The sequence below is a fragment of the Esox lucius genome, chromosome 6, assembly GCF_011004845.1.
Source record: "Esox lucius isolate fEsoLuc1 chromosome 6, fEsoLuc1.pri, whole genome shotgun sequence".
Taxonomy (NCBI): Eukaryota; Metazoa; Chordata; class Actinopteri; order Esociformes; family Esocidae; genus Esox; species Esox lucius.
The window spans coordinates 21,084,298-21,110,152 of record NC_047574.1 but is presented as its reverse complement, the minus strand read 5'-3'; the positions used below and the strand labels follow the sequence as shown (position 1 = coordinate 21,110,152).

The following is a 25,855-nucleotide window of genomic DNA, read 5'->3' as shown; positions in this document are numbered from 1 at the left end:
AACTGTTAAGAGGAGACTGCGCGAATCAGGCCTTCATGATCAAGTAGCTGCTAGGAAACCACTGATAAGGAGAGGTAACAAGCAGAAGAGATTTGTTTGGGCCAAGAAACACAAGGAATGGACATTAGACCAGTGGAAATCTGCTTTGGTCTGATGAGTCCAAATTTGAGATATTTGGTTCCAACCGCCATGTCTTTGTGCAACACAGAAAAGGTGAACGGATGGATTCTAAATGCCTGGTTCCCACCATGAAGCATGGAGGAGGAGGTGTGATGGTGTGGGGTGCTTTGCAGGTGACACTGTTGGGGATGTATTCAAAATTTAAGGCATACTGAACCAGCATGGCTACCGCAGCATCCTGCCGCGACATGCCATCCCATCCGGTTTGCTTTTAGTTGGACCATCATTTATTTTTCAACAGGACAATGACCCCAAACACACCTCCAGGCTGTGTAAGGGCTGTTTGACCAAGAAGGAGAGTGATGGAGTGCTGTGCCAGATGACCTGGCCTCCACAGTTACCAGACCTGAACCCAATCGAGATGGTTTAGGGTGAGCTGGACCGCAGAGTGAAGGCAAAAGGACCAACAAGTGCTAGGCATCTCTGGGAACTCCTTCAAGACTGTTGGAAAACCATTTCAGGTGACTACCTCTTGATGCTCATCAAGAGAATGCCAAGAGTGTGCAAAGCAGTAATCAGAGCAAAGGGTGGCTACTTTGAAGAAACTAAGATGAGATGTTTTCAGTTATTTCACACTTTTTTGTTAAGTACATAATTCCACATGTTCATTCATAGTTTTGATGACTTCAGTGAGAATCTACAATGTAAATAGTCATGAAAATAAAGCAAACGCATTGAATGAGGTGTGTCCAAACTTTTGGCCTGTACAGTGTATATATATATATATATATATACAGTTGGATATTTAAGATTCGTGAGATGCGGTTTGTATGAATAGTAAAGTGCGGTTCTTCCGTCCGGTCCATGAGCATTTTGGGTTTCTCTGCAGTGGGGGTCCACAGTTTATTATAAAGACACAGACCAATGGTGGCCAGAATTGGGGAGTCAGTCTTGAGCTCCAGACAGTGTACCTTGGAAAATTATTCATACAGAATGCACCAGGTCTTAGTTTAACCATTTATTGGAGAATTATGCACAACAGTGTACATACAATGTCTTGCCATTAGGTTCTGCTCCTCTGAGGTAATTCACTACCATCACATGATCATGTATGCGATACTGCCAACAATGGCGTCAACGTAATATACCTAATAGCAATCCCCATAGGCAATGAGGAAAGTGTGCAGTACCAATCCCCCCACAAAGGCAAACACAGAACCAAACAGGTGGAAGCAGCGGTGCTGGGTTGATTTGCACTTGCAAGGGTGGTGATTTACACCCAATCTCGTGCAGTACAGTTATTTTATTTAAGTCCTTTATTCTTATCCAGAGTGTCTTATAGGAGCAATAATTGTGAAGTGCCTGGTTCAAAGATACAGTATCTCCCAAAAGTGAGTACACGCCTCACATATTTGCTAATATTTGATTATATCTTTTCATGTGACAACACTGAAGAAATGACACTTTGCTACAATGGAAAGTAGTGAGTGCACATCTTGTATAACAGTGTAAATTTGCTGTCCCCTCAAAATAACTCACAGACATTAATGTCTAAACCGCTGAGAGTGAGCACACCGCTAAGTGAAAATGTCCAAATTGCCAAAGGTCTCAGGTGTGAATGGAGAGCAGATGTGTTAAATTTGGTGTCATCCCTCTCACTCTCCCTCATACTGGTCACTGGAAGTTCAACATGGCACCTCATGGAAAATAACTCTCTCTTAGGATCTGAAAAAAATAATTGTTGCTCTACATAAAGATGGCCTAGGCTATAAGATTGCCAAGACCCTGAAACTGAGCTGCAGCACGGTGCCCAAGACCATACAGCAGTGTAACAGGACAGGTTTCACTCAGAACAGGCCTCACCCTGGTCGACCACAGAAGTTGAGTGCACATGCTCAGCGTCATATCCAGAGGTTGTCTTCGGGAAATAGATGTATGAGTGCTGCCAGCATTGCTGCAGAGGTTGAAGCGGTGGGGGTCAGCCTGTCAGTGCTCAGACCATACGCCGTACACTGCATCAAATTGGTCTGGATGGCTGTTGTCTCAGAAGGAAGCCTCTTCTAAAGATGATGCACAAGAAAGCCCATAAACAGTTTGCTGAACACAAGCAGGACATGGATTACTGGAACCATATCCTGTGGTCTGATGAGACCAAGATAAACTTATTTAGTTCAGATGGTGTCAAGCGTGTGTGGTGGCAACCAGGTGAGGAGTACAAAGACAACTGTGTCTTGCCTACAGTCAAGCATGGTGGTGGGAGTGTCATGGTCTGGGGCTTCATTAGTGCTGCTGGCACTGGGGAGCTACAGTTCATTGAGGGAACCATGAATTCCAACATGTACTGTGACCTACTGAAGCAGAGCATGATCCCCTCCCTTCGGAGACTGGGTCGAAGGGCAGTATTCCAACATGATCACGTCCCCAAACACACCTCCAAGACAAACACTGCCTTGCTAAAGAACCTGAGGGTAAAGGTGATGGACTGGCCAAGCATGTCTCCAGACCTAAACCCTATTGAGCATCTGTGGGGCATCCTCAAACGGAAGGTGGAGGAGCGTAAGGTCTCTAACATCTAACAGCTCTGTGATGTCGTCATGGAGGAGTGGAAGACGACTTCAGTGGCAACCTATGAAGCTCTGGTGTACTCCATGCCCAAGAGGGTTAAGGCAATGCTGGAAAATAATATTGACACAATTTGGAAATTTTCTCTTAGGGGTGCACTCACTTGTGTTGCCAGCGTTTTAGACATTAATGGCTGTGTGTTGAGTTATTTTGAGGGGACAGCAAATTTACACTGTTATACAAACTATACACTCATTACTTTCCATTGTAGCAAAGTGTCATTTCTTCAGTGTTGTCACATGAAAAGATATAATCAAATATTTGCAAAAATGTGAGGGGTGTACTCACTTTTTTGAGATACTGTATATCCCAACCATCTCGTAGAAGTGAATTCCCTTCACCCCTCCAACCATCTCGTAGAAGTGAATTCCCTTCACCCCTTTTAGTTACACTGGTGGCGTTGTTTAGATTACCTTTGTATTTCCTGTAGTGCTCTGAACAGACAGACAGAGCAATAGACAGACAGGCTGTCAATGATAGTTGTGAGGAAAGTTAAGAGAAATGGTCAAAGCAATGGAAACACATGAATACAAGTGTTTTGACTCATTGTGTTTAACTTATGCCATAATGACTGAAACAAACACTAAGGTTGTGTTTGTTTTGGGTTAGATTAAATGGTCAGAACATTTTCAGAATGCCAGGATTATCACTGTCAGTATTTTCATCTGGTAATAGATCCTACAGAGATAATAAGAAGAGGTAATAGAGGATCCATACGTTTTTTTTCTTACAATGCCTATAGGATCTGGAGTCTCAGTATGATCTCTTCCAACGACAGCAAAGTATACCAGGATATTCAACTCTTACCCTTTGAGGGTCGGACCTTGCTAGTTGTCAGTACTACTGCATCATTAATAACACTCACAACTCTCGTGCTACCAGTAGTGACAAGGACACTAGTAAAATGCTAAACTACCAAAGAATCTGTTAGGAAGGAAGAGGGGAGAGCAATTATCTGCAATTATCAAAACCATTCCATGTATGGGGGTTGTCTTGCTGTTGCCTCTCCAGTGCACCTGTTGTCACTTTCATTTGCACCAAAACAGGTGACATTGATTCACAATCTCTTATTGTTCCTAACTTTATAGATTGATATCCCTGAAGTTTACCTGAAATTAACTTGGTGTTATACTGTGATGATTACGTGGTAACTATGAATGATTCGTTTTCTAAAGGCGTATTTTGCTTCTGTTGCAATCTTCTGCTATAATATAAAATAAGTGTGGATGAGGTAGAAAGTATTAGCGCTGTTGTGAGGGGAAAAGACGGCAGTCTTTGGGTGCGGCAGTCTCAACCCCCAGATGTACCAAAATAATTTCGCCTAACAAATGTTCTTGTCCTCTGTCTCGTTTTGACCTGCGTATGCTGCTGCGAATCCTTTTGTGTTCAGAACATGAGTAACCACTATCATTGACCTGTCCATTTTCAATTTCAATAAATTGCAGACTGTCGGCTATGCTAGATACCATAGATAACATATATTTTTTTTCAGAACAGCATTTATACAGCGAAATTGTAATGGCTTTATTTGCTCAATCTTATGAATAGAGCACATTTCTTCCAAAACCGAATAGAGTTTTTCCTACATATTTGCTACTTTTCTGATATGTTGCAACCTAGCTAGGAACTAAAAACGTTTAGGAAATGTGGTCTATCCAGGTCGAAGGAATAGTTGAAACCACACTAAGCCTTCAACAAGCCTGTGAGTGGAGGTTTATTTGAATACTGACATCAAATAGAAATCTTGACGCTAAGAATCTGGGGTACTTTTTGCCGGACTGCGTAAGCAGAGCCGGCCAAGAAGAACGAATGTCTCTTACTGAGTGAGTGAGAGTGACAGACCGACTGTCTATCAATGTCATTCACAAATGAAAGATAAACTAGCATTGTTGTGCCATGAAATAGCTTTGGCAGTGTAAAGTTAATCTTCAGTCTGGCTAGCAATTGCTCAATTTTTATGACTATTCCAAGTAGTATGCTAGTAAGCCTATTACTGGCTAATAAGCTGTTAAAACAGCCAGTAGCAAAATTCATACAGTTCATATATGCTATTTGTGGTGGAAGTAAAGTCAGTTTAACACAACGCTTAATGGTGTCTTGCGAAATATTAAAACTTGGCGTGATGTAATTGGGTGACCAAATGATTTAATGTCGAGACGCTATACCTATACTATACATGTGAAGCTTAGTCGCGCAGTGGTTAAAGACACAGACTGTCACAGGGGAAACTTAGGTTCACGTCCTGCATGGGCAAAAACTTTCATCCCTTCTAATCGCGGGCTGGTTCCGTTTCTAGTTTTAAAATGCAAGTTTCCAGACCTCCAAGGAGGAGGAGGGTATATTTGCAGACCACAAGTCAGGGCCGTTACTTAAAATGGGGGTTCCTGAATGTTAAGTAACGCCCATTGACATTTTCCATTGGTCTGGTGTTTTTGATTAAGTGCATTTATGAAGGAAGAATTGTTTTGAATATTTGAGGGAGTGATTAAATGTTTAATTGTCTAACTGGCAAATCATGTAACTCTGTATTTTTAAGTTATGCCATTAACTTTAAGATTTTGGACAACATTAACTGACTATCAATAATGTCTGTTGTGCTCTTTTGGACCTTTTCTACTTGCAATTTATGCTAATGAATACATTTTTAGGATAAAGGTGAAATTAGACCTCAGTCACAAGACATGTAGCACTTACAAATTCCTCCCAACAACGTTTTAAGTCCATAACCACGTCAATACTCTAGAATAACAAAACCATTTTTGAGGCACTTCAATCTTCAAATTAATATATTTCAGTTGTATGTTATCAAACTATTTTTATCCTGAAATAAAATACAATTAAATTGAATTTCAGTCTCTGCAAACTATCTTGGAAAAAAGTACCTTTACATAATTGGTACAAGTATAATCAGACTAGAGCACTTTTTCAGCATGTAGTCAAAGGAAATACACTTTGGTTTTCTATATCTATGCTTGAACAGCTCAAACCAAGTGTTATAATCTTGACAAAAGATATCGACTGAAATCACACGGACTCTGAGATAACGTTTGAACGTTGGTTAACTCTTCTTCCTCTATTAGTACACGCAACCTAATGATGTCATACCCATACATGACACCTAGCTTCGAACCCTGTGTCAAACCAGGATGTCCCCAAACTGACCAATGGCAAACTTCAGTGGGAGTAATTGAATATTCAGGAACCCCCATATATACCTTATTGAGGGCCAAGGAGGCAAGACGAGATTGGAGGGGTGGGCTCGCAAGACTATACACATTGCGATCCTTTGAAATTAGGGCTTTTATTTTGAAGGTTTCCTCATTGCCATACTTAAGTGACGTAATCGGCAATAAGCATCACTTCGACCTTCTGGGGCGATATATTTCTGCTGGTGTCCCTTTTATTGGATCTGTAGTTTTGAGATTCCCAGATACTTTTCTTTTTTAAGACGTTTTTCGATAAATAAGGTAAGAAATAAACGTTAATAATGTTCTGTTATTTTTAAACAAGACAGTTCCACGTACAACGTGATGCATAAAACCTGATGCAGTATGGCTCAGCTGTGAAAGATACCATGGTCTAATTTCTCTGTATAAATACAGGTGAATAAATCTAATAAAGTGCATTTTACGTAATCATTGCAGGTAAGGGTGTCGTGCATCACAACAGAAATAAAAACGCAGCATTAGAGTTTGATTCTATATGTGCCGATACAAGTTGCGATGTTCATCGGGATTTTAATGTCGAACCTGCTCTATGGAAAATAAGTAGGTCAGGTTTTGCCAGACTGCTATCCTATTCAAATGTTGTAAACAGCTTCCTTTCTCGCTGATTGCAAAGAGGGATCTTTCCTGATTTCATATTGTAGTGACTACTAGAATTATATAATGTATGACGTTATTAATTCTTAACAGTTTGTGCATGCACTTGTCAATGTCAAGTTATTCTACAGGGGGTTGGACAACTTTTGCTTAACGTGCACAAACGTGGTATTTGGGATTTAATAAAATCCCTTTAACTCCACATGAAAGCATTCAATCGCATTGTCTAAGGAACGTTGTTGTATTTTTTCCAGAAAGTGCTGAAATGTTTGCAACCATTATTTTGATGAAGAAAAAAATAACTGTACTTTTCATTTAGTTTTTCATATAACTTAGAAAATATGCCTTCATTTACATTATCATTTTCATAGACTGTTATTTAAACTTTATTACAAGTGCAATTTATTCTACAGTGGGCTGCGCTAATTTAACGACCTTTGATTTACATATGAAATCAATATGGATTAAATACAATTCCTCAAATGTTGAAATGAATATACTCGTCTTAACTTCTTCAGTGATTGTCATAGAAACTTCATTACACGTGTGAATAATTCTTGAAAGTGCTGCACCATCTTTAAAACCTTTGATTCTGAAAATATGCATGTATTCAGAATATCTTTTTCATGGATTGACCTCACAAGTGAATATTATTCAAGATATAAACAAATAATATAAAGTTTACCAAAATTCGGTTCTACCATCTTACAATATAAAAAGAAAAAACAAATATAAATGTAGTAACAGGACAGTATAATATAATGTGTACTTTTGAAAAGATTAGTGATTTGCTGTGGAATGTGTTAACCACAAGATAGCATTTAACAGGTTTTATTGATTAACCAACTTAACCCCTAACAATTAGTAACCAGTCTCTGTCTGTTTCAGTGACTGCCAAACAACTGAATTGTTACTCAGATGAGTTTATGACTTATTTGTACTCACTTTCAATAAAAGGAATGGGTTACCTCAAAGCTGTCTTCTTGCCCTCCACCCCTGCTTGGTGAACCATTGGCCATACTTTGTCACACCTCTCTGTCTTTGGGACAGGTGATTGACCTTCAATTGCTTTGAGCCTTGGGCGTTCCACCAAATAATTTCTTTAAAGTACCGGATGGAGAATTTATCTATGATCACTTTCAACAATCTGTACTCTTTTTGATTTTTTTTTTAACCAATTCCTGTGGACAGTGACTTGACTTGATGTCTCTCCTCGACCCCGTTCAGACGAAGCCACCATCTGTGTTCATAACTGTTCACCTCTACCATTTTCAGCCTGTTGTATTTTTCTCTCAAGACAATGACTTTCATCTCGATTTTTCCAATAAATTCTTTGTGAGAGGAACTTTCAATGAATAGTTTTGGTCCATTGTTGTTGATTGATCGACATCTCAGTTTTTTCCAGGGTGCAAACCATTGACGTTACCTGGTCAAATACTCGTGCAGAAAAGTGAACCATACTAACCATACTAACATCACATACTAACATCACATACTAACATCACATACTAACATCACATACTAACATCACATCCAGAAAGCTTTCTCTTTCCTTTCTTCACAACTGGGCTTGACTTTGAGTGTAAGGGGATCCCAGTAAATGGTCATCCTCCATATAGTTAGCCGCACGTTCAACACGGGTGGGATATCGCAATGTTAGAATCTTTATTGTTATTTAAGTTGTCTATTTTTTTGCTTTCTCAGTTACATGTTTACATTAGCCTATTGTGTTTTAGGGGATAAATACTTCAAGCAAATGAGGTCTTTCACCCGTTATCAAGCAAATCTCTGTTTTGCCTGCAGACTATAACTTCAGAGGTTTCTGCGTTGCGTGAAAGAGTGACATCCTGCCATCCAGTTTTCTTCACAACATTATTGTGTCCATCCCAAGCCTATTGTTAGGAATCTCACATCCTGGAAATAATATTGCTTTTTGGGCCTCACCCCATGGCCTTAAATAGCTGCTTCACATTTGAGCCCAAACAATAAACAACTTTCAAATGGCGGACCCACTCAATGGCAATATCCTGTGTAAAAGATGTTACATTCATCTATAGTCCTCAATCCATCTCCATGTTTTCACCACTTCACTCTCGCATGCCTCTTTGACAGACATGCTGCCCGTGTTGGTGGTCCATGGAGGAGCAGGGCACGTCCCTGAGGAGTATCAGCAGTCTGTGCTTGCGGGCGTCCGGGCTGCAGTCAGGGAGGGCTACGCCATACTTCAGGGACAGGGCAGTGCCATGGATGCGGTGGTGGCGGCTGTCACTTTGCTGGAAAATAACCCCAGCTTTAATGCAGGTACTAAACACACACTCATCCCTGAACCTGCAGTCTTTTGTAATCAGGTGAGAAAAAAACAGCTGGTGTTCTTATAGCTTCTCGGAGTTCAGTAATAAGATATCGTTGTATCTCTCCTCCTAGTGAGATAGCCATGCTTGCTTAGAATATGGTAATTACACAATTTAGTCACAACACATCCAATTGAAGTGGAACTGACCACCTTTTAAGTACTACTAACAAACTGACAGTCACAGTATGTCGAACATATCAAATGGGATGTTTTGGAAATTTGTTAATTCAGCATTCCATGATGTGGAGTAAGGCATTGTCGATAGAATAGATGCAGTCCAATTATGCTAATATATTATTGCTTGGTAGTTTAAAGAATTGGGTGTCGTGTTTTAAATAAAAATCAAGGACATAGTCTGCGGTCTCCACCCAGGGATTATGCACCGTTTTAATTTCATTTGTTCAATATTTTGTACACGACTGACAAAATAAGGCTGTGAATGTCAGCATGTTTATAGTGATGGCAGTAATCATATATCAGTAATAACATGACTAGCTGACCTATTTTTGGAGCTAGCCAGCTCTTTATTTAGCTGGTTAAAAAAAACACAGAGCCCACATAGAATGAGAGAGGATATAGAGTGGCTCTCAGAGGTTTTCATCCCCCTTGGACATTTCCACATTGTGTGGTTTTACAACATGACATCTAAATCGGTTTAATTTCTGCCACTGATCAACAAAAAAAATGTTGACCATAATTGGTCTCAACATTTCTCCAAATTCGTCGAGTTGGATAGGGGCCTTGGGTGATCAGTAATTTCAACTCTTTCCATGTATTCTCAAATGGCCTGAGGTCTGGGCTTTGATTGGGCTGCTCCAGGACATTTACCTTTTTTGTTTTAAGCAACTCCAGTGTTGCTTTGGCTCTGTTTTTGTGGTCATTGTCCTTTTGGAAAATGTATCTTCTCCAAAGTACCAAGTCTCTTTCAGACTTCAGCAGGTTTTCTTCCAGGAATTATCCGTACTTTGCTTAAACTTAAATGGTGCCCTCTATCTTCACAAGCTTTCCAGGCCCTGATGCGAAGAAGCATCCCGAAAACAGGATTCTGACACCACCATGCTTGACTGCGGGGATTGTGTTCTCAGGATCAACTGTGGAACATTAACTCCTTTCAGTTACCACAGGCCACTTGGTGGCCACCCTGATTATTGCACTTCTCGCTCGGATGCTCTGTTTTTGAGGATGCCCTGTTCAAGACAGATTCACAGTTGTGCGATATCCTCTCAATTTCAGGGGATATCCAATGCCTTGGAAATTTTCTTATATCCTTCTCCTGATTGGTGCTTCTGAAGAACCTTATTTGGTTCTTCAACCTCATTGAGATAAGCTGTAGTACACCCAAGGGGTCTGTAGCTCCATTTTACAGACCGCCTGCCTGGGCCATACAGTGTTCCTCAGTTGGTTCTCAGAATTCTTATCAACAGGTTCCTCATAATCCTGAAATATGGGACTGCCATCTTGTTACATTTACCATCACAATGAACCCACTAGCACCCCAAACAATATAAATTCTCGGATAACCCAGAGATTCATCATTAGAAAAGAGATTACAGAATCCTCCTTAAATAAGCTTGGTCTTCGGAGGCTCAGTTGTCTTGAAGGTGTGTGTAGCAGCCCTGACCTGGAATCATTGGGGGCACTTGAACTTTCTAATCCTGTTTTGCTCGACATGTTCATTGAAATGGTAATGATCTCTAAACCCATCAGCTGTCTACTGGACCCTGTTCAAACTAAACTACTTAAGGAACTACTTCCTGTGCTTGGTCCACCTACAGAATGTTGAACATAATAATTGCTCCCTATCATCCAAATGTGTACGTAATTCTCTAGAAGTGCCAGAAATGAAGCCTCTTCTAAGGAAAATCTAATCTCAATCCGGATAAATTAAACAGTTGTCAGACAATATAAAACCTCTGTTACCTCTCAAAAATGAAAAAAGCTGTTTGCCAGAAATTCAATGCTTTCCTGAAGATAATAAGAAATATTCACAGAATGCTCCAGTCTGGTTAACCTGGATATATCTAGTTCAATAAAAAGTTATTTAAAGATTTATTTTGGTCCTCCTCTGTGCATGTATCAGGACTAGGCTCAGTGTTGAATGCTAAGGGTGACGTGGAGATGGACGCCATTGTGATGGATGGGAGAGATCTAACCAGCGGAGCTGTTTCTGCTGTCAAAAGACTGGCCAACCCTGTTCAACTGGCTAGATTGGTTATGGACAAGGTATTGTTAATAGAAAGGGCGTGTGTGTGTGCATGTCTATTCATGTGTGAACCTGAAACCCATAATGACATGTTCCCTAACCCAACAAAAGTCATAAAAAGCACCCATGGTTTAAGGTTGGCACAGCTTGTTGACCTATAACTTAAAAGAAATTGAATGCAAATGTGAATGCATCAAACTTTAAGACTTTACAGCTGCTGAACTTCCACCAGGTTACTGACATGTAACTCTAGAAACATTAAATATGCTCCTGTTCACTGCAGACGATCCACCTTTGTTTGACTGGAGAAGGTGCCAATCAGTTTGCCCGGGAAATGGGTGTGCCCGAGGTGCCAGAGGAGTCCCTGATCACAGATTACTCCCGCATGCGCTGGAAGAAGAACCTCGCACCCGACGCCAACCTGGTGGAGTCCCTGATGTGAGATTTTGTCATTTACATTTTAGTCATTAACATTTTGGGTGAAGTTGCTTGCTCAAGGGCCACAAGGACAGATTCATCACCTTGTCGGCTCAGGGATTAGAAACCATGACCTTTTAAAAAGTTAAAAAGAGTATGTTTACTTAAGACCATTTTTATTTGAACCCAGTTAATATATTGTCCAATGTAAGCAGTTATGTTTAGTATTTGGTCTTATATCATTTGCGTGCCGTAACTGCCTACGGTGCGCGACCCCTTGACCCCACCAGACATTGGGTGTCTTCTCTGGGGAGGCTCTGACGTGTCTTTACTGTAACCATCTTCAGATGTTTGGTTTTGCCTTATGTTGTGGGATTAACAAGAATTTACCACTTTGCAGCTGCCCCTCCCCCCCAAGAAAGCAAGAACTGAGTATTATTTATATATATATATATATACACACACTCACCTCGATCAGCCATAACATTATGACCACTGACAGGTGAAGTGAATAACACTGATAATCTCGTCATCATGGCACCTGTCAGTAGGTGGGATATATTAGGGAGCAAGTGAACATTCTGTCCTCAAAGTTAATGTGTTAGAAGCCGTAAAAATGGGCAAGCATAAGGATCTGTGATGGCTAGTCGACTGGGTCAGAGCATCTCCAAAACTGCAGCCCCTTGTGGGATGTTCCCGGTCTGCAGTGATCCAAGGAAGGAAAAGCACATGGGGAGCGAAGGCTGGCCCATGTGGTCTGATCCAACACACTAGCTACTGTAGCTCAAATTGCTGAAAAAGTTAATGCTGGTACTGATAGAATGGTGTCAGAACACACAGTGCTTTGCAGTTTGTTGTGTATGGTCCTGCGTAAACACAGAACAGTCAGGGTGCCCATGCTGACCCCTGTCCACTGCCGAAAGCGCCTACAATGGGCATGTGTGCAACAGAACTGGACCACAGAGCAATGGAAGAAGGTGGCCTGGTGCGTCAGGGCTGTTTTGGTGGCAAAAGGGGAACCTACACAATATTAGGCAGGTAGTCAGGTGGTCATAATGTTATGGCTGATTGGTGTATATTATTAAGTTTTTATTTTTTACCTTGAAATACTTCAGGAGCAGCATGCACAGCTTTGTAATATATTTCATACAGATGTAATAATATCTGTATGAAAATACCAACATTCTCAAAATGCCTAAAAGCTGTCAACACATAAGTATACTGATGTTTCACTCCTATGGCACACTTTAAAGCCCTTTTTCACAAATTCCCACAATATTTAACCTCTTTATTAACATATAAAAGCAAAACAAGATCATTGTATTGGCTAAACCTAGTGCGCTGTTCAGTTTGCACTGAGCTTCCTAGACACGATCTGCTATTTCTGTACTCCATCACATCACCTTCTCTCATTTTCTTTGTCTCCTTCTGTGTTTTTGCCTTTCAAAAGTTTGGATGTATCTTTCCATTTTCTTCTGTGTAAGTCAAGAAAGGAAACTCACTTATAGCTGTATTGATATAAAAGTCTTTCACAAAGTATAATTATATTCTTGTAATTTACTCCCAAATGGTCAAGGGCATTGGAGCAATAGGAGCAATGTAGGAACAATTTACAAAAAACTAAAAAGTGTCCCTCCAACATCAAACTCACTCCTACAACCTGCATGCAGTCAACAGTCAATCATTTGATTGAGGCGCAATGTAAATTCATTTCTTACAGTAAAATGTAGCTAGTTAATTAGCACCTCTGTCAATTCTAGCTAGGTCTGTTTGGCTTAGATATTAGCCAATGTCCTAATCATTTTGACGTAGGAAATGAAACGTCAACACATTAGCTAATTTGTTTTCAATTAAGCTAATTGGGTTCAAAATGTTACTGTAGGTACGTCAGCTATATAGCCAAGCCAGCTGGCTTTGATGAGACACTAGCTCACAACCAGGCAGACTTGGCAGCATTTCATTCATTGACCTTAATGTTAAGATGTCTCTTTCCTGTGAAGGATACAGCTTTTATTAATGTCCTTCTCCATACCTAAGACAACCAATGTACAAGTAAACTTTGTTAGCTACTTTTAGCCAATGTTGGCAATTAATGGCGATGTTATGCAAGAGAATTTATGCTTACTTTTTGTTAAAGTTCTTGCTTACTAACATTAGCTGCAGTTATCAGTGCGAAAACAAAAATATATGCCCTTGCCATGATGAATGACTATACTATTTGTATTATAAACTACACTCATTTTTCACAATATCAATACAATTAGTAATAAGTCAGCATCAAATGAAGGTCTTCTTTGGTCATTTCTTGTGCAGCCACAGAATTCTAAATGAAAACTGGGACCAAAGTACCAGAACCTCTTTTTAGATGCATACGTTTCCAAGAACCCCCATGTCCACTAACAGAACATCTGAGTTGAGTTCCATACTTGCCATACGTGGTAACAGGACATCAGTACATTTACATTACATTTTGAAACAGGCCATAGACTCCAAAGCCAAACACAAAGCCTATAGTCAGGAGTCAAGAGTAGACATTGACAGCTAACTCATGACTTATGTGTCAAAACATCTGACTTACCAGAAATACCTGTCAAGGCAATTTTCCCAAAACCTATGGTGAACTGAAATAGGGGGATTATGTATACAAAATGTAATTTCTAAATGTTGAAACAGATCTTAAATAATTGCTGAGAATCTACACTTTAAGCTTATGAAAACATGTTAGTGTCACATAATAGAACATAACACATGGTAGAGTATTAGATACAGAATGATGGATATCGTGTGTATGTTTGTCATTGTTTGTCACAGGGGAAAGATGGGCACTGTGGGGGCGGTGGCGGTGGATGCCATGGGGAACATAGCCTGTGCCACTTCCACCGGTGGCCTACCCAACAAGATGGAGGGCAGGGTCGGAGACACAGCCTGTATCGGTGGGTCATCTTCCACTCTGTCCCGAGATAAACACAAAGGGAGAACGAGAGGCGCAGAAAAGGAGAGTAAAAACCAAGGAAGCAAGAGGAAGATGCCTGTAGCTTTAATGGTGATGCAGAAAGAGGTGTAGTGGGGAAAGCTGAGTGCCTTGGTGAACTTTAACCCCCGGGACGTTGAGGAATGTGTTATAGTCTGGAGCAACTCACTACCTGCTGGGTTAATGTTTCACTATGGAGATGATTCTGGCCAACAGTGTATGAACAACACAGACTGCTACTTCACCACACTAGACTTCCTCCTGAACAGACATACACAGAGTGCATACACAACATGCACGCACGCACACACACAGAAACACCAACACTTACAAACACAACACCCATGCACATATGTGAACACATTCACAGAGCAGTTGCTAAAACATGATTTACTTTTGATTTACATGATTTACTATGTTATTTTGTTTGCCGGACCGCGTAAGTGGAGCCGGCCAAGAAGAGCCAATGTCTCTTACTGAGTATGTGACTGACTGACATACTGACTGAGTACATCTTGTTAAATAGCGTAGTGGTTAGAGAAGCGGACATGCGAACTATAGGTCCGGAGTTCGTAGTTCCTTGCAGGCGAAGCAAAGTTAGCATTATGATTTATTCTGTATTGACGAAACTTCACTGGCTAAATCCTCCAGTGACTAGGCCTGAAATATTTTGCAACTGTTTCTGGTGGATTTTCGAAGTACGCATCCGTGCATGCGTTTTGGGTCAGGATAGACAAACACATTTGCTGGCTATAACACACAGTAGTTATGTTATAGTGAGCCTCTCGAGAGGGTAACACTTTCTATTGAAGGCTGGCTGAACTAGGCTTGCCTGGTTTCTTGTTTAATCTGGGCAATGATCTGCCAAAACTGCAGTGCATTTTTTTATATCTAGCCTAAGCATAATAAGCCACCTCAAGAGTAGATAATATCTCTTTATGAAGTGGTGGGTAGTCCATATTGTGATGTAATTCGAATTTTATGGTGGGCCTAACTTTCAATTGGTTGGTTTTATATTTAGTGTTTTCCTCACCATCTAGTGGTTTCAAGTAGAAACTGCACACTCAGACGTCCAGGCTTATGACAGCAATTCTGGCTAATCTGGCCGTAGCGTTACTAGCAAGGTTTCCACCACACTTCAACGAATCTGACACCTGTCAGATTCGTAACTAAATACAGATTTGTGATTTTTAAAGTATTCCAACAGGTTCAGATACAGATCTGTTGCAGTGGTCTTTCTCATCCAGATTGCACATTCATTCAGTCCCCATTTATACAGCAAAGTAAATGTGTTCTTTTCAGGGTGCGGAGGTTATGCCGATAACAAGGTGGGAGCAGCGTCCCCCACGGGCCATGGTGAGGCCATCATGAAGGTCGTTCTGGCCAGACTCATCCTGTTCCATATGGAGCAAGGTAACACACACAAGTACACCGTTTGTTTGATAACCTAAAATCAGCGTTGTCTCCATGTCTCCGTTCATCCACGTAGTCCCGTATCTGTGCATGAATCCATCCTGCCTCTCTCCCCTACAGGGTGCAGTACAGAGGTAGCGGCCGACAAGGCCCTGGCCTATATGAAGGAGAGGGTTGGGGGTGTGGGGGGTGTGGTGGTGGTGGACCCCCAGGGTGGATGGTCGGCCCGCTTCAGCAGCAGGCAGATGGTCTGGGCTGCCGGGCAGCAAAACACACTCCACTTCGGCCTGCACGCTGGAGAGCACTTCACACAGAGCACCGACGACCCCAATTAGCGCACACTCCATTTGTTCAAATGTACACGTTAGTCATTTAGCAGGCACTCTTATCCAGAGAAAATTACAATGATTGATTATTAGTATTAAATAGTAATAAATAAGTATTAAATGGACTTTGAGATTTCGACCAACTTAAAGGATTAGTATGTGGTATGTATTCTACATAAGGAAGCTAGGTGAATTACAACAACAGCAGTTTGCAGTAAAACCAACTTTGACCAATCCAGTGAGGTAGGGGTTTTTTCATGATGGAAATTCAGTGGTTATTTGTTTTCTCTACATGGGAATATACTGTACAAGAGCCACCAAATGTCCACTAGAAAACCAACTTAGTTGTGCTGCTAGTAAGTTTCACTTTCACCTGCTTAAAAAAAGCTGTAAAAAAAATCCATATCTGGTATTTTAAAGGTATTTCACAGTGATTTAGATGACATAATGTTTCCTTGAGTGAACTTTGTAATACGCCAACCAGTAAATTACAGAGGGATTTCTCTTGCCCCAGTGCAAGTCATTCTGGGGTAGACTTTACACGGTGTACATTCTAAATCTAGGAACTCCATTTAGTCTGTGTTGTTAGACACAATTACATTAGAATCAGCAAAACACTAAAAGGAGAGGAGTAGATTATTGTTTCCTATAGTGATGCTGATGGAGAGGGAGGATGAAAGTTAGCCCTGCTTCTGCAGACCAGTAGAAATTCTGCTTGCTTAAGGTGCTCATTCTACTACTACTGCACATTTATTATGGACATTTTCTGAAATCACACACAAATTATACATATTGTCACTTTAACATATGATAAACCTTTAAGATGGTGATTCTATGATTAAGTTTTATGACTTCTGTATTATGAGTTCAAGCTTAATGTTAGAAAATTATCTGAAAATACTGTGAAATTGGGCACATATGTGTAATTTTACCTTGGAAGATTATAGGTGTAAGTAAAGACCTTGGAAGGTTTAGGCGTGATTAAGGTTGGATCAAGTGCCTGCATATCCAGCAGCTGTCCAGACGGAGGAGCTGATGTGCTTTTGTTCAGTAGCCTAACTGCAATTATTCTACTTGGTGTGGGTTACGTGCCTTGATCAAGCACATGATGGCAGAACATGGCAGGATTCCTGGGTGGGAGGTTAGCATCCCAGGCTAATGGATTGGCTTGGAGAAAGAGCTGCTGCACATTTAAAGCCTCTGAGCCATGGGTGTTGATAAACTGCTAAATGTGAATATGAACTCAGGAATAAATATGTTTTTAAATAAGTGTGCTGAATGGTTCCATTTTGATTCATGGTCTTGGAATTTGTAAATTCAGTGAGTTCAGTTGTTCCATGAATAGTGCCTTTTTCATCACTGTATCAATATTGCCTTTCAAACCTCATGGAAAATACAACATTTTATTAGGAATAAATACTTGCTAAAGTCAGTGCCGCCCTAATTTGAGAAATGGTTATTTGATGGGTGTAGCAGGGGGCTCGCTCAAGGGCACATTCTTTGACAGGCAGTTGTGTCGTGAATGACCCTGATGTATACAACTTACTCTGCCACCTGAGCAATAAGCCTGTTTGGAAAATAATCCTTATCAAGATATATAACCTTCCTTATCTAGCTTATAGCCTATTCACATCACATGCTATTTATGGGCATATTCAAAACAGAAAATGATCAGTTCTCACAAAGGTGCACATTTAGTTAGGTTAGATCCAAGCTGAATCTGCCTTGGATATAAAAAAAAATAGGTCTAATGATTAATTTGTGATTACAAAGATTTTATATTGATTTACAATTTACATAAGTAAATCCGTAAAGTTTAATAAAGGCATTAGGCCCTAAGAATGCATCAAATCACATAAACCTTTTTTGTTTTTTTGAAATATTTCTTGGATATTTCTTTAGTTCATTAAACATGGGACCAACACTTCACATGTTGAGTTTATATTATAAAACATATATATACAAAAAACCAGCATTTCAAAAGCCCAAACTCAGACAGACTGAACAATGTTTAGGATTATGATATAATGGATGAGATGGCCAATCAGCATCTACTTACGTGAATGTTTAATCACTGGTATACATCCAGACCATTAATGTGTTGGAGTACACCAATATCATGCCTACAAAGAAAATATATTTTTTAACTTTTATGTCACAAACATTATTTCACTTTTAAGGAATTTGAGATTATCATTCATATAATATATCTTTAAATAATATACTTTTAATTCAAATAATATTATGTTCATGTTAGGCAAACTGAACAGTCATTGTAAAAACAATTATTCGTGAATCATGTATTTAAATTGCCCCCTCCTGTTGCATTTGTAACCTGTGTGAAATGGCTAGCCAGTTTCAAATAGTGATATTGCTTTTGATTTCATATTATTTTATTTGACAATAGAGTGTACATGATTTTTTTTTACACCAAGTAACAGGTACAGATACCTCAAACTATCGAGGGTATAAACACAACAAAGTCAAATACCTTCCGTTGTGGTCCTCAGTAAGGGCATCCAGGCAACACACAAGGTGACTTGGGCACTCAGTGAAAGATAAAATGAGGGATCCTTGCTCTGAGACCTTGAAGGAGTTTTTTCTCTTGTTTCATAATAACAGTTTTTTTGTGAGTGGATGGTAGCAATACACTACAGTAAGGAATACTGTTAAACACGCAATATTCCTGACACAACAGAATTCAGGGTTGATTTCAATTTTAACAACTCTTACTTGAATGTAGCCTAGTACTTTTTTATTAACCATATAACATATTTTATTAAACCTCTTGAGATGACCAATGGGTTCTGTCCCTTTTAAGTTGTGCCTCACATAATTTGTGGCCTAAATTTGTGGCCTAAACCACACAGTTTCCGTAGATGATATGGATTATCCGGATTGTCCCTGGAGCTTTGTTAACATGAGTTTGCCTTGGTTGATCTCTGTTTAAAATGTAAGGCAGTAGGGGTTGACAGGTAGAGACTGAACCCGTCTGTTTTATCCTGAGAGCGTGGTTGGTGTCCCCTTCCAAACTCCTGTACCACCCCTGCACTAATGGGGACAAATGGACCAACATCCTGTGTACTGAAATCTGCGCCGGCACAGGAAAAGGCAAATGATGACACCTAAGAGTATATTTGACTTAGATAGGACAGGTGTTTTATACGGGGTAGTTTACATTGATATTGGATAGATCTAGTTCATAGAGGTGAAATAGGAAAGTGTTTTGGGTATGAACACTGCTAATCACTCTGCCACGTCCCACATATCTCACTACTTGGCTGCTATGAGTACAAACATAGATCCTTGTCTTCTGTAGTCAAACCTGCTCTCCTACCCTCACATCAGCTTCACCTGCTCAGGTTAGTTTGTGTCCTAAACATTTCTTTGGAAATAGATGCACAGACACTTTACAGATCTATTGGTGTGTGTGTGTGTGTGTATGTATGTGTACTCAAATTGATATCAAAGTGAGGACCAGTTTGAGTTTAATATTAAGTGAGGCCACTTTTCTGAGAACCCACATGGCCGAACCCACATAGACATTACAATGCAGTCTTCGGCTTGGGGTTAGGTTTAAGATTAGAATTATGGTTGGAGGTTGGCATGTAACAAAAATAGTTTTTTAAAGGTACTACATTTCCGTTCTAGCAATTCTGTGATTGTGTGTGTGTGTGTGTGTGTGTGTGTGTGTGTGTGCCCGTGTGTGTATGTGAGTTTGTGTGAAGACACAAAAAAATATTGATTTGCCAATTTCCTATTCTAGATCATTTTTGACGTGTCCAGTACACCACTAGGGCATGATACATTGTTCATATCACAGATTGCAAATTTTAAAGGAACAGGTGTCCGGATTTGGGGGAAAACTGCGGACAGTTGGAGGTCACGGATAGTAACCAACAGTCGTGCCCAAGGTAACGGAGGTGAGCTGGCTATTATTTCCCTGTTGATGCGTACTGTATTGCCGGCCATTGGTCAGCTCTGCCAGAAAAGGGGAGGGACTCAAGTCCAGAAATGTTCATACTAAAACTCTGGACTGACGCGACTACAAAAAGGTTGACAGCTTGGAAAAGACAGAGGAAGACCAAGAAGGCTTTTACGCGACAAGTATTCTGTCAAATTATTATAATATATTGCAGTTTTCTACTTCCCCGTCGTGCATTCGAATTAGTGTGGTTTTATGGTACTTTTCTGGTTACTGTGAACTTTGTCCGAAAACAAAACTGCATCGACTGAGAACGTTGTGTCCGAGTTGGAATTGTCCGAGTCACAACGAACGGTGGGAAAATGTCAGATCTCGAGGAAACAGATTTTGAAAGCAGCTGCTATCCATTCATCATATTGAATCGGGAAAACGAATTGTTTTTTGTTTGGTTTCGTACCGTCATAACTTGTTTTTCTGCGATTGTTTTAACTGGATAAGTTGACACGGTAAGTAGCCCACAGAATGTCCACTTTCGTCAATTCCTTCTTCAGGGGGAAAACATTTTAATGGCGCTTTTCTGCTGTTTCTCTGGGATGTGTCAATTGCGTCCCTCAGTTCAAGGTATGGGTAAATCCAAGAAAATTTCCAGCCATTCATGAAAGAGATCACTTCTATGTCTGATTAATTACTGCTGTTTCACTCCTCAGGTCATTAGTTTCTTTAGAAACAATTAAACAAACACTTACAGAACATTCTGAAACAAATTGATGGATAACTATTTGAGAAAACATGCAGGGACAAATATTGTGATAATAGCTCACTTGCTATTAAACAATCATCTATGTGCTATTGTATACGACTGATCATAATAATTTGAAATGTGCCTTTTTAATGTCCAATTTTTATTGTCCTTAGTGGGTATACCGAAGATGGCCAATAGATATGGCTCTGGAACTTCTATTTTTAGTTGCCTACTTCCAAATAAGCCCTTTTTAAAACTTCCTTAAACACTTGACATGCATTTGGCATTACAAAGGCATAACCTGATCTTCTACCTGTCATGACTGATAGTTCACCTCTACTGCAGTGGTTAGGAGTTCTTCTATAAGGGGTTGTAGAGAAGAGAAGCACTTTCTTTGTGTTGATCTAAACCCTCCTTCTGTTTGAGGAGGGGTCTCCGGCTCAGCTCAGCTCACAGGACCGTTCCCATGGAGATGATAGGAGCACTTCCTGTCTCAGATCTAGCCATGGCATGGTGTTTATGCTGTGTGTATGTGTGCGTGTGGGGACACAAACATGAATTCAAGAATGCAAAAACACATAAAAGCATATTCACAATAACCCTCTCGTTCCTCATCTAAAAAAACACACACACACACACACACTGCATCTATTACATTTTGACCCACCAGAGTAAAATGTTCCCTCTCAAGCTTAGTATTATTTGGGAAAGTGTTCTGCTCCACTTCTATTGGGATCATGGCAGTAGGACATTAACTCCTGGTTGACCTTTGTGAGTTAGTGGTGTTAATCAGTGTTACGGTGTCATGGCTCACCAGTTCTGTTAGTGTTCCTGGTCGTGCTCGGAATACTGGTGCTCCAATTAAGCCCCGGTGGAGTCCTATCCCAAGGTCGGACCGCCACTCTTGGGCCTCTGAGTTCCTTGGAAAAGCTAGAGAGAAAAGTTGAATGGCAGAGAGGGGGGCCACGGGGCGGGGTCTGTGCTATCAGATAGGGTACGGAAACACATGGAACTGAAACGAAGGACTAAGCAAAATACACACAGCCCTGAGACTGGGACAACCCCAGGCCTTCATATGCTTTAGGAGAGTGAAGGTCAAAAGACTTAATGAGCTAACCGGGAGAGAAGTTATGAGGTTCGACCAAAGCAGCTTTTAGCATGACTTTATGTTAAAGCAGAAAAGAGTGTCTGGTATCATATTTTGGCAGTTTGCTTGTCAACGTGGATTTTAGGTTATAGGCCAACATGGCTAAGGAGTATGGAGGTCATATGCCAGCATAAACGAGAAGTGCGGAAGTTATAAGGCAGCATAGCTGAATCGTTTGGAGAGGGATGTCTGTTATGCTGCAGTGTGTGTGGGTGGGTGTGTGTGTGGATGGGTGGGTGGTCTACATACCTACCACCTTAGAGTTAGAGGCCACTCCCACTCGGCAGCTGTTGTTGTTGATGTTGTTTGTTGGCGGCTGCAGAAGCCTCCCCAGTCAATTTGGGGCATCTGTGTAAACCTACAGTATTATGTCTGACTGGATACCGCTTACAAAAGGCAGTCTGGGTCACAAATCAATAAGAATTGGCATTCAGACTCTGTCTTAATGCTACATGGATAACATTAGCTGTTGCACTTTCCACCACATTGATCCATTTAAAAGACGATTAAGAAATTGGTAGTCTCTCATTTGCTTTCAAATCATATGGATGGTTGAGAAGCTGGCATTTAAAAGGACATAAAGTTTTTACTGGTGGTCTGTTTTAGGCTAGAGGGTTCAGTTTAGGCTTAGGTATTAGCGCTTCAATTTAGGGTTAGATGTAAGTGGTAAAGTAAAAAAATATATATTGGGGTTAAAGGCAAAAGTTACTCTTATGTGTTAGGTGGTGGGTGAGGATTATGTTTAGGTTTCTGGGTTATGTTTTGGGTTTGGTGAAGGTAAATGTTACGGAAAATACAATTTGGAATGGTAATACATTTCTGACTCCAAAAAGCCCTCACAAGTATAGTAAAATGTTTGTGTCTCAGTGTGTATGCGCCAAAATGCAGGCAGGAAAATGTCTCAGGGGTGGTTTTAGGTGGAATGCTTTGATGATTGAGGCCTATGAGCCGAGGCCTATGAGCCAAGCCAGATTGAATGTTCTGTGTGGGTTCCCCTCTGAGGGGAACCCAGAGCTTGCAGAAGCCCAGAGTTAGAGCACTATAAAATCAGCACCTCTGCTTACAAGCTTTTTGCAGTTAAGCATCAGACGCAAACTGGCACGCAGTCTGACAATGTTCACGCTAACATTAACCATGTGTTCACTGCACTGCAGCCTTCAGTAGGTGGAGACTCGCCAAGGGGAGGGACCTTTAGTACGATGTACTACGTTAACATTTACAGGTTACACTGCCTTCAGGTCCCGACAGAAACGCACACCCTGAAGGCTCCTCATAAAGGACTCATGGAGTTACACCACACACAACACATTACGTATGTGATCCTTTGGCAGTAAAGGTTTTGGACCTATTAGTAGAACAAGAATGGTCACTCTTCCCCACCCTCCCTCCCTCCATCCCCCATCTCCCTTCTCCACTCTCTGTGCTCGCTGGTTGCCAAGTGCTAAGAATCCGGGGAATGTGGGATTGCAGTATTCTGATAAAGTTTGCTTTGTTCCCTCAGTGACCTGAGCTCAGGGAGGAAGGCTGGGAGTTTCAGCCAGAGCAGTGCACTGGTTCACAAACACACATTATATGATTAGACATACAGATAAACCTCCGGTTTCCAGACATACATGCACCTGACCAAGCTACAGATGATATCAAAGCCGAACAGAAGGTACAGTGACATAAGACCGAGAGTTCCAGACACTGAGACGGAGTCACTGTGGGTTCATATGCTGGAGCAGGATTAGGGACTGAAGCGCACTGGAATAGAGGGGGAGGGCTGCAGAATGTTGGACTGCATTCCTCACCTTATCTTTTCACTGCGTTCACATGTGATTACATGCACACACATGTTGTAGACAAGCTCACACACACTGACTTATGGAAAAAGTCTGAAGAAAGCTACACAAAGGACAAACTTTTATCCTCGTACATGAGGGATAACTAACTAGATTCAACAAGACAATATTTATTGAAGCGAGAGACTGGAGCCAGAACATAATTATAATGTACTTAACAAAAATATCAACGTAAATTGTTGGTTCCATGTGTCGTGTTTTTCTCCGATCATGTAACATCCATAGATTAGGGCCTAATTTACTTTATTTCAGTTGAGTGATTTGCGCTGGATAAAATGTTGAGGTTTTAGCAGTTGTGTATTTTGTTTTAATGAGTACGTGCACACTCCAAATTGAACACAACTCAACCTAAAGAGATTGTTTGTAAATAACAATTTCCTATGTTGATTTCATTTTACACAGGTCACATAATGTCGTCTTATTTCAGTTCTGGAATGAATTGGGAACAGATTTACTAAATGTCTAGCAATATGATATTAGCTACCCAGATCTGAATAATGACCACCCCCCCCCCCCCCCCCCCCCCCCCCCGAAATCCGTATGGAGGTGGTTAATTGGACTCTGCTCCACAGGACCACATTAATATTTTTTCGACACAAACTTTGAGGACCCAAAAAAATCACTTGCCGCCCAGTTTTTGCCCTGAAGGCTGCTTTTCGCCAAACCCCGCCCTACACAGGAACACAGCGATGTCGCAGAGGTCAGGGTGAGGGTTAAGGCGGTGTATGGTAAACACACAGATTGTGATTGCCTGCTAGGGGGAGAAAGAGGGAGGAAGAGGATGACAACGGCAGAGGCAGGAAGTTAGAGTTCGGTTGGGGGACCGGGTGGAAAGGCCACTGGGAGGGCCTATAATGCAGACACACTGCTCTCAGTGTGTGTGTGTGTGTGTGTGTGTGGGAGGGAGTGTGTGTGATGGCTAAACAGAAGCTGTGTGTAGTGTTTGCATGGTAAATATGACGCCAGTACTTTTTGTGTGGGAGCTACCATGGTGGAATGTCACATGCTGACAGAATGCTTACAGAACAACAAAGAAAAGCCAGAGAAAACAGAATGGACAGCCGGCAGTAACCCTGTAGGTACTGGAGACCAGTCAGTAACCCTGTAGGTACTGGAGACCAGTCAGTAACCCTGTAGGTACTGGAGACCAGTCAGTAACCCTGTAGGTACTGGAGACCAGTCAGTAACCCTGTAGGTACTGGGGACCAGTCAGTAACCCTGTAGGTACTGTCGACCAGTCAGTAACCCTGTAGGTACTGGAGACCAGTCAGTAACCCTGTAGGTACTGTCGACCAGTCAGTAACCCTGTAGGTACTGTCGACCAGTCAGTAACCCTGTAGGTACTGGGGACCAGGCAGTAACCCTGTATGTACAACAGACCAGTCAGTAAAACTACGCACTGGGGACGAGGCAGTAACCCTAGATGTACTAAAGACCAGGTAGTAACCCTGTAAGTACTAAAGACCAGGCAATAAGCCTGTGCATACTGTAGACTGTAGCTATAGAGCCAATTTGGTTGGAGATTTGGGGTTTGGATGATGTTCACACCAATTGGCCAAATACATTGAATTTGTTTGGATAGCGAATGAATTGTAGCAATAAGGCTATGCTGTATGTTACACACAGTGTAATGCCCATGTGGTGGTTTTAACAGGGTCCAGATATATCATCTGTAGAACAGCTGGCAGTAGGGGCTACTGTAAACATCCTTGACTGAAAGCTGGTGTTTCAAAGAGGGCTTTCAGTCGGATGTTTGCAGCAGCCAACTGCTATTATCATCACAACTACTATACAGACATTTCTCTCCTTAACGACAACTTTTCCAGCCATCACTAGTAGACTGAAATAGAATCAACTGTGTTTGCCATAAATACATAGATGCTTACTATTGCCTGTTGTCATAGAGAGCCAAGTGCTAGCTTAAGCAAAAAGCCAAAGTCCTGCGAGGGTC

General features: G+C 41.0%; 1 protein-coding gene across 1 annotated transcript; it reads left to right on the top strand.

The window, feature by feature from the left end:
• The first annotated feature begins 6,075 nt into the window (after nucleotides 1-6,075).
• On the top strand, nucleotides 6,076-17,516 carry asrgl1 (asparaginase and isoaspartyl peptidase 1). The gene is made up of 7 exons (XM_010870092.4): nucleotides 6,076-6,209; nucleotides 8,676-8,864; nucleotides 10,997-11,139; nucleotides 11,403-11,557; nucleotides 14,348-14,469; nucleotides 15,810-15,920; nucleotides 16,041-17,516. Exons 2-7 carry the CDS (start codon nucleotides 8,678-8,680, stop codon nucleotides 16,253-16,255), a joined length of 933 nt encoding a protein of 310 aa, XP_010868394.1. The 5' UTR covers nucleotides 6,076-6,209; nucleotides 8,676-8,677; the 3' UTR covers nucleotides 16,256-17,516.
• Nucleotides 17,517-25,855: the final 8,339 nt, after the last annotated feature.